At 35.5% G+C, this 15,792-nt stretch overlaps 1 protein-coding gene across 1 annotated transcript; it reads right to left on the bottom strand.

The window, feature by feature from the left end:
* Window positions 1-14,105: 14,105 nt before the first annotated feature.
* On the bottom strand, window positions 14,106-15,065 carry LOC142441241 (olfactory receptor 14A16-like). Its single transcript, XM_075543291.1, has one exon. The coding sequence runs from the start codon at window positions 15,063-15,065 to the stop codon at window positions 14,106-14,108; it is 960 nt and encodes a 319-aa protein (XP_075399406.1).
* Between the last annotated feature and the right edge of the window lie 727 nt (window positions 15,066-15,792).

The following is a 15,792-nucleotide window of genomic DNA, read 5'->3' as shown; positions in this document are numbered from 1 at the left end:
TTATTTTGGCTACAGCTCTCATGAATCATCCTGAACTTCTCTGAAAATTACTGTTGTAGTATATATTTTAGCATCTGCCTTTCATGAGATTTTTAATTAAAATATTGAAGTTAATTATCGAGATGATATAATGCATATTAATTTTTCTTCTATGTCATTAATGAACATAAATTTAGAACTTATGCTGAGTAGTGTTGTAGAATGAAAAAACAGTTGATCAAATGAATAAAAATAACAATAGTCATTGAACATTTGAGTTGTATGTCAAATTCCCACCATCATTTTGTGAGAGTTTAACCTCCCATATCATCATTAATGGTTCTTTCCATCATTGTTTTGATATAATCTATTTTAATCATTCTTCATAAGAAGGTAGGGTATCTCATTGTTTTAAGTCACATTTGATAATGATTAAATATATTGAACATATTTCCAGTATGTTTTTCATCTGTACATATTTGTTTAGTAAAGTCTCCTCAAATCACTTGTTCTTTACTTTTCACTGCATTGTTAATATTCTTACTATTCAGATTTAAAAGTATTCTGTGTGCTCTTCATACCTCTTATGCAATATGTGATAGGTAAATAAGTTCTCCTCAGCTGTGGCTTAGTTTTAATTGATTTTTTTTAATTTTTGAAGATAAAATGTATGTTTAATTAGAATCAATATATTATAATTTATTTACTTATAAGGCATTTTCCATCCTCTGATCTATTTTTTTCTCCTACAAGATTTAAAGTTTTCATATAAATTTGCATGGTAGGCAAATATTCCCAAATATGTAATGCATTAAGAAGGGAATGACTAAGGATTTGACATTTGAGGAAATTAACATGATCATTATTTATGAAAGTAAAGAAGACTTGAATCACTTACTGACAAAGATCAAAGGCTGCAGCATTCAGTATGGATTTCACCCTCAATATACAAAAGGCAAAAATCCACATTACCAGAACAGGAAGAAGCATCACGATAAACAATGAAAATATTGAGGTTTAGAAATGTGGTCTTACTTGGATCTACAATCAACACTCAAAAAGGAGTCAAAAAAAACCTGGAAAATCTGTTTCTAAATACCTTTAATTTTAATTTTTTTATTGGCAATTAATTTGCATATCATACAAGTTCCTAAAGCTTCCCCCAGCCAGCCATTGGTGGGATTTTTTTGGGGGGGTGTTGTTTTCACTTTTTAAACATCATTTTATTAGGGGTTCGTACAGTTCTTATCACAATCCATGCATACATCCATTGTGTCAAGCGCGTTTGTACATTTGTTGTCATCATCAATTTCAAAACATTTTATTTCTACTGAGCCCTTAGTATCAGCTCCTCATTTTCCTCTCCCTCCCCCCATCCCTCATGAACCCTTGATAATTTATTTTAAAAAAAAACGTTTCATGTCTTACACTGATTTATGTCTCCCTTCACCCACTTTTCTGCTGTCAGACCCCCAAGGAGGGGTTATATATATGTAGATAATTGTGATCAGTTCCCTCTTTCTCCCACCACCTTAAATTTACCCTCCTGGTATTGCTACTCATTATTGGTCTTTAGGGCTTTGTCTGTCCTGGATTCCCTGTGTTGTGTGGTTTTACATGTAAGAGTGTACATGCACTGGTTGAGCTGGATTTTTAAGGTTGAATTGGGATCATGATAGTTGGGGGGAAGGGAGCATTAAAGAACCAGAGGAAAGTTGTATGTTTCAACGGTGCTATACTGCACCCTGAATGGCTTGTCTCTCCTTTTGACCCTCTGTAAGGGGGTGTCCAATTGTCTACAGATGGGTTTTGGTCTCTACTCTGCACTCCCCTTCATTCACCTTGATAGGACTTTTTGTTCTGGGTCTTTGATGCCTAATACTTAATCCCATTTATACCTCATGATCCCACCGGCTGGTGTGCTTCTTCCATGTGGGTTGTGTTGCTTCTCAGATAGATTTCTGCTTGATTATCTTCAAGCCTTTAAGTTCCCAGATGCAGGATTTTTGAAAGCCATGCATCACCAGCTTTAATCACCACATCTGCAGACATTGGGCCTGTACTCATGTACTCCCTTAAGACTAGAACACTTTGTTCTAAGAACTCAGCCTTCTGTGATGCTCACCTTCCTGACATGATCACTGAAGAAAAAATGGGTGCATAACCATAAGCAAATGTGGAAATTATCCTTCATTGCCATTTTGTTTTTGACTATATGCTATCTCCTTAAACGGTTGAGAATTAACCGATTATTTTAGTGACAGGAACAAGATAAGGAATTCTGCCTACTATGGAAAGGAATACTCTGCTTATTAAGAATGAATATTGTGTTTGCTAAGGAAATGGGCACTCTACGTGCAGGTAATGAATATTTTGTTAAGGAAGTAAGCAATTCACTAGATAGGAAAATAAACAATAGATCTGGAGACACCAGGCTTGATAAATGCCTCAAAATTGAGATCCAGCTGGGTGGGAATCCCATGATATCGTATCCAAATTACAGCCTGAGAAAAGTTTTAAGACCTATTGACCCAGATTGTAGTCTGATATAAATGAGATTGTAGCCTGAGATAAATTAGAAAGAAACATGTAGCAGATTCAATGATGAACTTAGCAACTAATTAGAAAGTAGTTTCTGTAAAGCTGGTATATCCCTGTTTTTTAAAGTGGCCTTTAAAACCCAAGACATATTCCCCTCAACAACACCCACCTCTTCTCTCTTTGGAATTGTCCCTATGTGTGTGCGTTAGTGGGGGTTGACTAGACATACAAATCAAGTGAAATTAACATATGTGTAAGAAAGAGCTTTATATCACGAAGTAAAATATCCCAGTTCAGTCCAATTCAAGTCTGTAAGTCTGAGACTAGTCCATAAGTCCTTCTTCAGACTCACATAGCCACATGTGATGATGCAGAATGGAGGGAGAACACAGGCCGGTGGAGACAAAGCTGTCATCCAATGGCAGTGGTGCTGGCAGCATTCAGCATCAGCCAGCAGGAAGGTGAAGGCAGAGAGGAAGGGGGTGTGGCCGGGGGGGGGCAGGTCCCAGAGCCTTCCTTAGGAGAAGGCCACACCACAAGGAGTCACCATAAGGGTGTGACCTGATTGACAGGCTAGACTTCACCCTTACACTTTTGTATATCTTCAAATTGATATGAAATTATGTATCCACTAAATTATGTTTAAATAAACCTTTAGTTTAACTCTTTGTTATGGTGTGTGTGTGTGTGTGTGTGTGTGCATACAGTTTATCTTTGGCTCTTATAAATCACAGCTGGAATTTGCTAGTACACAGTAGACTACAACCCAATTATCTGCAGGACCTAACATTCCCCTGCAGGACTAAATAAATGTAACATTTAGGTACTGTGAATATATGTTGTCTTCCTCTTCATTTTCTTCTTCCTCCTCATTTTCTTCTTTCCCCATCATCTTCCTTTTTCTCCTCTGCCTCTTCTGTTTCCTCATCCTCTTCATCTTTTTTTCCCTTTTCTTTTTCTTTAAACAAAGGTATTCTATTTAATCAATGGAGAAGAATTAGTCCCTACAACATATTTTGCTGGGAAAATTGAAATTCCACGTGTGAAATAAAGCACAAGTCATACCTCACACCATACACAAAACTAATTCAAGATAGAGTAAAATTCTAATGTTAAAGTTGAATCGTAAAGTTACAAAAATAGGAGACAACATTATTGGACATATTTTTCTTAATTATAGAATTTCAAATGTAAGTATAATTGTATTGAAAAAAGAAGACACCGTAGATAAATTAACATGCACTTAAACAAAGAATATTTCCAAATGAAGTGCATGTTCACATAAAATATACTTTTCACAATTGGTTATTAGAGAGAAGGAAATCATGATTGCAATGAGATATACTCGTACTTGAATAACTATGATATAAGCAATAACAACAACAGAAAATAAGAAATATTCGCAAAGCTGGGGCACAAAAGAAGAAGGTGGGGTAAGTGGGAACTCAACACTAATGTGTACAAGAAAAATGAAAATATTCCACAGTTGATTTTGAAGATGATTGCCCTTATTAATATTATTGAACATTTTAATGGTACGATGTTTTAATTAAAGATCACTAACTCAAATAAAAATCAAAAATTTGTAGGGAGATAGACTATTCCTTTTCCTCTATGATGGTAATGTAAAATGGTACAACTAATGTGGGAAATAATATTCCTGAAAAGATTAAAAATATGACTAACTAATATAACCTGTTGTTGTTTAAGTTTGTTGCCATCAAGTGGGCTTCAAATTATAGCTATCTTATGTACAACGAAGGAAACAATGTAAGGTCCTGTGCTATGCTCACAATTGCTATTATATTAAATCCATTGACTCTCTATTTTACCAAGAATAATGTCCTTTCCTAAGGACTGATGTTTCATAATAACATGTGTAAAGAATGTTAGGCAAAGCATTACAATCTTTGCTTCTAAGGGTTATTCTGACTGTATTCTTTTGGAAGCCCATGATAGTTTTAATATTTTTATCAGCACCATAATTCAAAGGAATCAATTTATCTTCCAAATTCTTTATTGATTGTCCAGCTTTTACATGTATATGAGACACTTGAAAAACCATGGGCTGGGTTATGTGTGTCTTAGGGTTCAAAAGACCCCCAAAATCTCAAATTATATTGAGAATATTTATTAAGTCTTAAGACAAACATGAGCCATGAGACTAAGATGCATCATCTAGATAAGGGATACTATTAGCATGCAGTCCTAATTGCACCAAGGGTCTACAGGGATTTGGAGGATTAAATATGATTTAGGGGGACAAATGAAACTTACAAAATTGATTATCTTCACATCACAGTTACAGGGAGTCATATCAAAGCAAAATAAGCCACAATTCGGACATATATATCATGTTAGACAGACGAGCCTACAAGATTGGTCCAGGGGCTTCTGACCAAGGGTGTGACTCATGAATATGAGAGCCTCGTATTGTAGTCTCCATCAAGGACTCACCCAAGCAAATCCTTAAGGGACATTGCCACTCACTGGGCTGGTTAGGTGGGTGATGTTGTGGGTGATGCTAACCCATTTTCTAATTTATCCTCCTGAGGAAAAGACAGTTTACATTCCTGGTTAATGGTCAGAAATTATTCTATGGAGGCTTATCCATGTGTGCATGCTTCAAATGGATTTGGGGATTTACTATTATATATCATCATCTGTCATCTTGGGACTAAAAATTGAAGCTCAAACCCAGGTGTACCCTCATCTCAATGTGATGTCTTTGGACTTTTCAATGTTAAAAAGGTCTTCTTCAGCAAATTTGCTGAATGCTATATCACATTTGATTTCATGACTCTCCTTTCTTCAGCACAAATTGTGGACTTAAGTAAAATAATATCATTAAAAACGTTACTATTTTCTCCATTTATCATTGTGTTACCCATTGGTACAGTCATGAGGATTTGGATCTGCATTACATTGAACCATAATCCACAATGAATGCTGTGACCCTTGATCTTCACCAGCAAGTGCTTCAAGACCTTCACACTTTCAGACAGCATGATTGTGTCACCTGCATATTTCAGATTGTTAATAAACCTTCCTCCAATCCTGATGCCACACCATTCTTCATATAATCTGCCTAGATTGATTATTTTCTCAGCATATATATTAAATAAGTCTGGTGAGAGGATGTGACCCCGAAGTACACCTTTCCTTATTTAGAACGATGCAGTATGACCTTGTTCTGTTTGCATGACTACCTCTTGAACTCACAGGTTCAAAATGAGCATAATGTCCTGCTCTGGGATTCTTGTTTTCATGTTTGTTCACAGAGTTGAATGTATCATAGTCACTAAAACACAACTAAACATTTTTTGCATTATATATATATATATATATCTTCCACAATTCACTACATATAAAATATCCCGTATCAAAGGTTACTTTCTATAAATTTAATTTGTTAAATAATGTAAAAACAGCTGATTTTGAACCAAATATGTGTAGCAATTGAACTGAAAACTAAATGCACAGACTAAATTACATTTATATCTCAAAAAATTCTAGGTGTTTGAATTGGTATAGTCATGAGTGAGTAAGACTTGAAATTATTTTGTTTTTTGCTTTGTTTTATTTTCCTGGTAAATGTTATAATTCTGTGATACAAGCAAAAATACTTCCATTTTATCAAAATGTCCAAAATTTAATTAATTAACACCCCTAAAGAGAGGGCAGTAAATGAATCATTAGTTGAGGAAATTCACAGGATTACATACGAGTAGTATGTTAACCTGGTTTCTCTAAAGAAAGAAAAACCAGTGATGCTTATGTGTGTGTGTTTGTGTGTGTAATGATAATAATATCCAAAAATGGCTTACAGACATTCTACAGGTTATAGAAGAAGGTAAATCCAACCTGGTCCAAGTCAGACTTCTCCTGACACACTTAGCTATGGAAGCTGATGATAAGAAAGCAGGAATACAAAACAGAGGGGAGGAACAGTCTTGTAAGAGCAAAGATAAATTAATTCAAGATGGACAAAATGAATCCAGTTTTGGTAGTCCACTAGGCTCTTTTGATCTGCAGGCAATGCACCGGAAATTGATGAAACAGAAGCAGGCTCCAACCCCAGCAAGAGGCAACGAGCTAAAGAGAAATCACCTCTGTTCAGTCTCTCTTAAGAAAGTATCCTCAGGCTGCAACCTGATTGGCAGGTTGGCCTCTGTTCTTACACTCATTCATGAGTGTCTAGCTGACATAATCCCTAAGCATCACAAATAGAAACATGATTGTTGATTTTGTGTTCTCTGGTCGTTTGTTTTGGTAGATATTGGGCTCGAAGAATGTTACTAATAAAGGATACATCCCTGTTTTAATTTTAAAATATGCACTTTTGATTATAGGATGAAAAATGAATAAATGGAAAAAGCACACCAGGCTGTGTGATTACAATGTGTCAATAGGATCAAGAATCCTATTCAAAGAACAAAAATAATCATATAATTGTGAATTGGGGAGTGTGAAATGGAGACCCCAAACCCATCTGTAGGCAACTGGACATCCCTTAGTGAAGAGTTGCCTGGAGTAGACGAGCCGTTCAGGGTGTAGTATAGCACCTAGAAAGCATACAACTTTCCTCTAGTTCTGTATGCCCCCCCCCCACTATCATAAGCCCAATTCTGCCTTACAAATCTGACTAGAGCAGAAAATGTACGCTGGTCCAGATAAGAGCTGGAAACACAAGGAATCCAGGACAGATGATCCCTTCAGGACCAGGACGGTGGAGAGAAGGTGGGACAGAAAGGGGGAACTGAGTACAAGAATCTACATATAACCCCCTCCCTGGGGGGTGGGCAACAAAAAGTGGGTGAAGGGAGACATCGTACAGTACAAGGCATGACAAAAATAATAATAATTTATAAATTATCAAGGATTCATGGGGGAGGGGGGTGCGGAGAGGGAGAGAAAAATGAGGAGTTGGTACCAAGGGCTCAAGTAGAAAGCAAATGTTTTGAGAATGAGGAGGGCCACAAATGTGCAAAGGTGCTTGACACAATGGATGGATGTATGGATTGTGATAAGAGTTGTATGATCCCCCAATAAAATGATTTAAAAACAAAACAAAAGGACAAATACTGTTCTATACTCAATACTGCAACAGTCTGAATAGTTTGGAAGGGGAGAGGGGAAGTGTATGCACAGAGGATACTTGTATATATGTATTTACCTTTGATGCAAATATATCCATGTATGTGCTACAGTGTACTGTGTACAATTGCTATTTAAACTTCTTGGAGATAAGCAGACATCATGAGAGAGTGAGTTACCAGTTCTGGGGGATGAATACCATAGTTTGGAGGACACTGAGTTCAGTTGACATAAATGGCTTACCAAGGGAATGTTCTACATCTGAATTTGGTAAGAAGCAATTGGACTCTTGAACATTCTTGTGTATCCGTCTTAAATGCAGCAATTGATCTCCTCCCAATCCACAGAAAAGAAAAAGGAATAAAATAGAGAGATACGTGAAAACAATTAGTCCAATGGACTGATGAACCATGCAGATATCAGGCTTAGGGAAGTATGTGTAGGTCATACAGTACAGTGGCTACAGCAATGAGTTCAACCATAGCAATGATTGTGAGGATGGTATAGGGAAAGGTAGTGTTTCATTTTGTTGCTCTGAGTTGAAATAAACTCAGGGACATCCATCATCAATAATAGTTTGGTCTGGACTTTAGTTTAAAATTAAATTATCTAGAAGTTCCATACAGTCATTATAAAAATAGACCCCAAAAGACCCGCAAAAGGTTAGTATCATGTGGATACTAACTCAAGGTGGCTCCTTGTTCACAACTTTGGAATTTCAATGGGTAAACATTCAAAAGTATATCTCTAGAGATTTATTTCCAGGTGATTCTTACTCTCCTTCAAAGCATCAACCTTTTGGTTAGCTGCCAAGTGCTTAAATATTTATGCTACCAAGATATTCCATCTAGAAACAACAGTTTCAAATAATTTAATTATTCAAAATAATAAAAAATATAAAGAGCATAAATAAGTACCTGTGATTATATAGACTTGAATACTGACAATATAGAGATATGATTTAGTATTATATTAACTTGTCATGCAAAAAATGTCATGAGCATTAAAATATTATTCAGTAAAAATTGAAAAATTTATTGGCAATCAATATTAACTAAAAATTTATTAAGGCTGGTTTTAATTCATTTTTAATCAAAATGACTCTAACTTCTACTACATCTCAGTAGTTTTATAGGAATTAAAATTATAATCATGATATGATTTCATATTAAGCTTTAAACATAATTTTAATCAGGAAAATTTAACAATTTCAATGAAAACTGCAGAAAAAATATCAACACTTCAATTCCATTCATGGGCAGTCTCCAAATTCTCTATTTAGCACATGACAAAGGGGTAGCTTATGTGTACTTGGGTAAATTAAAGGCAAAATATAATTAAATGTTATTGTGTTAGTCTGAGTGCTTTAGAGAAATAAATCCACAACAACTCATGTAGAAGAGAGAGTTTTATATAAAGGTTTATTGTGCATCAAGAAAACATCTCAACCCAATGCTGCCCAAGCCCACAAGTCCAACATTAACCTATATGTTCAACACCAGTCCACAAAGTCTTCCTCCATCTCACAAAATAAACACAACAATGCCGACTGCAGGAGGAAAGCCAAGTCAGTGAATGTGTAAATATCTAAGTGCTGGCAGGGGTCTCCAACATCCAGGGCTGCATCGGGGTAGGTCCATGTGGCTTCTCCTTGGGAATGTCTTTCAGAAAGTTAGCCTTGCAAGCTGAAGCAGGGAACTGCTAAGGCAGCTGCATCCTGGTGCGACCATCACAAAGTAAGAGACCTGAGAACTCCAAAGGTGAGGCTCACTGAGTCATTTATCTCTCTGCCTCTCAATTAACCTCAATTTACTGGCCAGGTTGGCACCATAAACTAACTCAGTTATGCACCAAGTATATCAGAAAGAATCATTATGTGAACTAGACAGATCACTATTTTTGCTTTGATCACTGTTCACTAGGTAATTTCTCTTAATTACTGTGAAAACAAATTTCTGTGTACTAAATTTGTGTTTCAGAAGACTTTGTACATCTTTAGAAGAACTTTCATCATAATAATTGCTTATTTCTGTTGATAGATGAATGTTTCTATTTCAGATAAATATTTTTTCAATATTTCATGTTTACAAGATATTGTCAAAGTTAAATGAAAAATACTTACTGAGATTAAATAGTTGTTATTGTGATAGTCATTGTAAATTTGAATGGCAAATCTTATTCACACATTGAAATTGTTATACTGGTTAAACAAAATGGGTGAAGCAATCACCACTGATTCTATATTGCTCATTGTCATCATTGGCATTGAAACAGAAAGTTACTAAGTTTCATAAACTTAGTGATGGAGTTGAAGCCAATTGGATGGATATTCTTGGCTACATCAAATTCAAGCTCATTGACATCAAGTCAACTCTGATTCATTATATGACACTATGTCACAGAGATGAACTGCCCTCTGGGTTTTCAGGGCTATCCATCTTTACAGAGCAGAAACCCTCATCTAAAAGCTGGTGTTCTATCGATTGCTGCCACTGTGGTTAGCACCCCAGTATGTAACCCACTATATCACCAAGGTTCCATTATTTGGCTGAACACTGAGGTTTAAATCAAATCCTCTTGACATGCTATTTTTACAAAATATCACAAATTTAGTTCTTTCAAAGTTTAAAAATGCATTATCTTACAGCTCCTGAGTCTGAAGTCAAGGGGGTTTTAATGATAATTCCCTGTCAACTTTAAGAATCTTTCCTATGCTTCTCTTCTAGCTTCTGGCAGTTCTATGTACCCTTGGTTTCAGATGCATTAACACATGACCTTCTTCTTTCTGTCTCTGTTTGTACCTTCTTTTTATTTCAATAAGGATATTCAAATATGATTAAGATTAAACTCACGGTAAACATACAGATATTATCTGCAAAGTTTTTATTTCTAGAGTTTTTATTTCTCAACAGGCACAAGTGTTAGGACTTCAACTTACTGTATTTGGGGGCACACTCTATTCATAACAAGATCTGTATTAATTTCAGTATATATTATATAGGATCCATAATCTTGTAAGTGTTAAAGAGAGAGAACTTTAGGCATATCAGAATAAAATACCATATTCATTCATCATTAAAATATAATGAGGCCCCAATAAAATGATTTTTAAAACATAATGAGTGAATCAGTGTTCAGTACAGCATCAATGAAACATGTAACTTACCTCTAGTTCTTCAATGCTTCCCCCGCACCCCATTATCATAACCTCAATTCTACCTTACAAATCCAGCTAGACTAGAGCATTTACACTGGTACAGCTAAGAGGGGAAACACAGGGACTCCAGAACAGATAACTGCCTCAGAACCAATAATAAGAGTCATGATACCGGGAGGGAAAGTGGAAGGTGGAGAGAGTAAAGAGGAACTGGTCATAATGATTTTCCTGTAAACCCCTCCCATGGGCATGGACAACAGAAAATAGGGGGAAGAAAGACACTCGTCAGTGTAAGACATGAAAAAAATATATAAATTAATAAGGGTTCATCAGGGAGGTCATAGGGGGCGATGAACTGATACCAAAGACTCATGTAGAAAATGTTTTGAGAATGATGATGGCAACAAATGTACAAATGTGCTTGAGAGAATGGATGTATGAATGGATTGTGCTAAGAGCTGTAAGAGCCCCCAATAAAATGACTTATACATGTATAAATTTTAATGCAGATAAGTGTGTGTATGCATGTGTGAATATTTGTAATTATAAAACATACCAACAAGTATGCTTGGGAAATTCAAAATCAATTAATAACATAATTATTATTTTATCAACACTACCATTTTGAAGATATTAATATTCTTTATTTCCATTCTAAATTGTAGGTATATATGAATGGTAATATGTTTAGAATCATAATATACCTCATATCCCCACAAGAAGGTCCATTATTTTTAAAGAATAATTGTTCCCAAAACAAAAACAAGCAGAAGTAAAAGACATGACTCATCATTTCTTTTTTCCTGTAAAATTTTAATTAATGAACCTTTCTCAAAAGGCATTTATTTGCTTCACATTTACAATTTAACTAAGGTCATGTGTCAAAAGATTATTGAAAAATGCAATATGTAAGTGTATAGATACATGTATGTATATATATATATATATATATATATATATATATATTCCCATCTGTAGTGTTAACTGAGTTGCCAACATTGTTTGTAACACACTTTTTCTAGTGCAATAATTTTGATGAGAAATTTAACTGGTAATATAAAAAGGAAACACTATTAAAGCAAACAACAAACAAGTCTGTATAAGTCAATTACCTTATACTGGCCAATGAGATTGAGAGAATGATGGGACAGTTTGCTTCAGTCAATACAGTTCTGGTTTCTACAGTTGCTGTAAGTTGGAATTGACACAATGACAATTGGTTTGATACTTTGAAAATAGAGAATGAAGAACAGTATTCATTTTTCAAATGTTGAATAAGTAGTAAATAAAGAGATGAAGTAGTATTTTTTCAAAGCAAACATTTCTGCAAATTGAATTTTAAAATGTAATAAATTGTTTGTGCATCTACATCTATATAAACTCACTGCCATTGAGTCAATTTTGACCCATAATGACCCTTTAGGACAGGTAGAATTGCTTCCGTGGGTTTCCCAGACTAACTCTTTAGAAGAGTAGAAAGCCTCTGTCTCCTAATATATATGCATATATTCAATTATATTTATTAACATTCTATGTATTGAAAATTTCAGTGGACCCAGAAAGAGGAGAGAGAGAGAGAGAAAATATGGGCCTAGTAGGTTTCGTTTAAAATCAAAACCAATGACAATTAGCTTCAAAATTACCAAAATAATAATTTAATCCATGTTTCAATTAATGGATGGGAATATTGTGTTGGCACGCTTGTTACAGAGTCAAGGTAATCCTCAAACATTGTAATTAAAAGGAATTAAATGTTAAATGCACCAGGGGACCTCATTAATTAGTGGAGTCTCAGTAAATCTTTTTGTGGAAGACTCGTTTTAATTGTTTAAAGAGCAAATCATGAATATTAAGAAAAATCTGTGCTCTGATGCCTTTGGCATGGCAGGAGAGAGCAGGGTAAATGGGGAGCTTACCAATGAGTATGAGAAGGAAATATTGTGAGGCTGATTGTGATGGTGATCAAATATTGAATTATATATGGTCAGTATATGCCAATAAAACTTATTTAAAAGAAACAAGATATTCAATCTGATACATTGCTTTGGATGTTTGAAATCCTGAGGTATGACTAGATTTGCTGCTTACCACATTACTCAAACTTGGACAAGAAACAGGAAGCCTCACCCAACCACCCAATTAAGAAATTGTCTTAGAAGTGTTTAGAAACTGAGGTGAGTAGCTATAAGAATCAACTTAGCTCTGAATTGTATTTTATTTTTTGGGCTTTTTTCAGCTTCCTATATTTTGTGAAGAGTCAAAGTGTTGACCGGATTTAATTACATGAATATAGTAAATGATAAATTTGGGAGGCAGGAAATACACATATCTCTAGATGAGTAATTATTCCCCAAAGTGGCATCTCTTCTGTTATTCATGAATATAATGCTCCAATAAAATTAAATGAGTTATTGACTGCTAACACATATTTGTGGATTTAGAAAATAGAAAGTATACACAAGACAATCAGTACAACCTTAGAGAAGATTTATTACTGGGAAGGTTATAGGCTGCAGGGGCAAGAATGGTCATGCATCGCTAATGAGATTCAGGAGATCCTGTCTCAAAATCATACAGGATGCTTTCCTCTTAGGATCACAAAACAAGTATCGAAGTGATCATCTCAGTGAAAGCACAGTTTCATTAAGGGGAGGCTTTTATTACCTTTTCGTAAAGGAAACCTGGTAGCACAGTTGAAGTTTGGCAAGGTCCTTGGTTCAAACTCATCAACCACTCTGAAGGTGAAAGATGAGGCTTTGTACTCCCATAAAGATTTGCAATCTGAGAAACTCTAAGGAACTGTATTCTGTGCTATAGAGTAATTAAATTGGAATTTAGTAAAATTTACTACTAGGTAATAAAGTAGCCTGAACTAGGATGTTCTTTCATGTTCAATAAACAGGTGACAAATCAGGGTAATAGCAACCAAAGGATAAGCACACGTGCCATTTTTATACAGCAACACTTAGTAGCTGTAAGATGCCAAACCCCATCATCCGCTCACTGTCATTTATGCAATTCTGATCGGCAGTGGCCTATAAGACCTAGTAGACCATCTTCTTTGTATTATTAAGACTGTAACTGCTTACAGACACAGTCTAATATTTCTCCCATGGAGTAGCTATGGAGTCAGAACTTCTGACTTTGTGATTAGTAGAACATGCGTAATCCCCTATGCCAGCCAGACTCTTTGACTGAACCCATTTCTTTAATTAATAGCACATTTTATTTCAGTTTGGCAAAGGCTCACACCATGGCTGTCAGTAGCCCCAGACTTTCAACGCACCAGGTTCTTAATGCTCTAATAATGGCAATAAGAGGAAAGATACCTCTACTTCTCAAAATAAATAAGAAGATTCTCCTTTGTCAAGAGCTTTGTAGTCATCAACTTCTTTAAGCCTGCCTTCATAGCCTTATTTCTCAGACCATATATGATTGGATTAAGGGAAGGGGGCAACAAAACATAAAATGCAGAAAGAATGAGATCAGTGATGGATACAGACCCTAAAATAGGTTTTAGATAAGCACTGAAAGCAGTTGAGATGAACAGTACAACCACTGTCAGGTGTGGAATGCACGTGGAGTAGGCTTTTGACTGTCCTTCTGTGGATGGAATCTTCTTGACAGTGGAGAAGATGTAGGTATAGGAGATAATGATGCAAACAAAGCAGCACAAATCTAGTACTGCATTAATGAAAATGAGCACAATCTCTGCAGTTATATGCTCTGAGCAAGAAATAGCTAACAACTGGGGAATATCACAGAAGAACTGCTGAATTTCATTGAGTTCACAGTAAGATAAAGAAAAGGTACCTGCTGTGTGTATCATGGACAGCATAGAGCCACTGAACAATGATAGACACGCCAGCTGCACACAGGTGCCCTTGTTCATGATGACTTCGTAGTGCAGTGGATGGCAGATGGCAGCATAGCGGTCAATGGACATAGCAGTGAGGAGGAACAGCTCTGTGGCTGCTGAAAAGGCCACCAGAAAGACCTGAGTGGCACAGCCAAGGAAGGAGATGTCGCGTTTGTGGGTCAAAGAGTTGACAATAGTTTTGGGTATTACAGCAGAAATGAGGCAGAGGTCAAAAAGGGAGAGATTCCTTAAGAAGAAGTACATGGGCGTGTGGAGGCACGGGTCCAAAGAGGTTATGGTGATAATGAGCCCATTTCCCATCAGGGCTGCCAGGTAAATCACTATGAAAATCCCTGCTTGTAAAAACTGAAACTTCCATGTTCCACCGAAACCCATCAGAAGAAACTCTGTCACCACTGAGATATTGTTCATTCTTCATAGAAAATGCTGCTGCGTTAAAATTATAGAGAAATATATGTCACGAGTAAAAATCAATAATAATATCTGTTCCTATGAACAATATCTAGCACACACCAACCAATTAAACCTAGAGGTTTCATGATATATACACTCCATAAAAATAAAATATTTTGTTGTTTATATCATTCATACATACTTTGTTTTATTAAGTTTTCTATTTGGGGTAAAGTGTTATTAGGTATTCAGTCAATATTTAACTGTGCACATTTTATCACCTGATTTTCCTAATAAAGGAGCCTATATAGCAGAAGGGGAGATCTAAATTTGCATATGATGGTGTGTGTGTGTGTGTGTGTGTGTCTGTGTGTGTGTAGGAGGGTAATATGATTCTTCATTTTGCCTACGATATAACCTAGTTCTAATTTGATTTGAACTTATTCTCTATCCATTCAATTGACTCATTGTTTTATAATTAAAGTTTGTATGTTTGTATCATCCTATTAGACATTCTTCTCTCTATTTTAGACTGAATTCCTTTCTTCTTTCTCTATTTTAAAATTAACATATCTTCTAACTATTTGGATTCTTGTTTCTAAATAATGAAATGTTATACTACCAAAATCTCAGCTCTACTTCTCTGTTATCTCCCCTGCTTATCTTATAGGTTTTGAGAATCTAGTTTTCAATTTTATGAATTCATTTAATATCTTTTTAAATCTCCTATGGATTGATAGATATA

This window comes from Tenrec ecaudatus, chromosome 2 (genome assembly GCF_050624435.1).
Source record: "Tenrec ecaudatus isolate mTenEca1 chromosome 2, mTenEca1.hap1, whole genome shotgun sequence".
NCBI lineage: Eukaryota > Metazoa > Chordata > Mammalia > Afrosoricida > Tenrecidae > Tenrec > Tenrec ecaudatus.
Note: the sequence above shows the minus strand (reverse complement) of the source record. Positions and strands in the feature narration are given on the sequence as shown.

Bases quoted from the DNA above. Each gene is read 5' to 3' on its own strand.
- LOC142441241 (XM_075543291.1), bottom strand. From the start codon at position 15,065: ATGAACAATATCTCAGTGGTGACAGAGTTTCTTCTGATGGGTTTCGGT.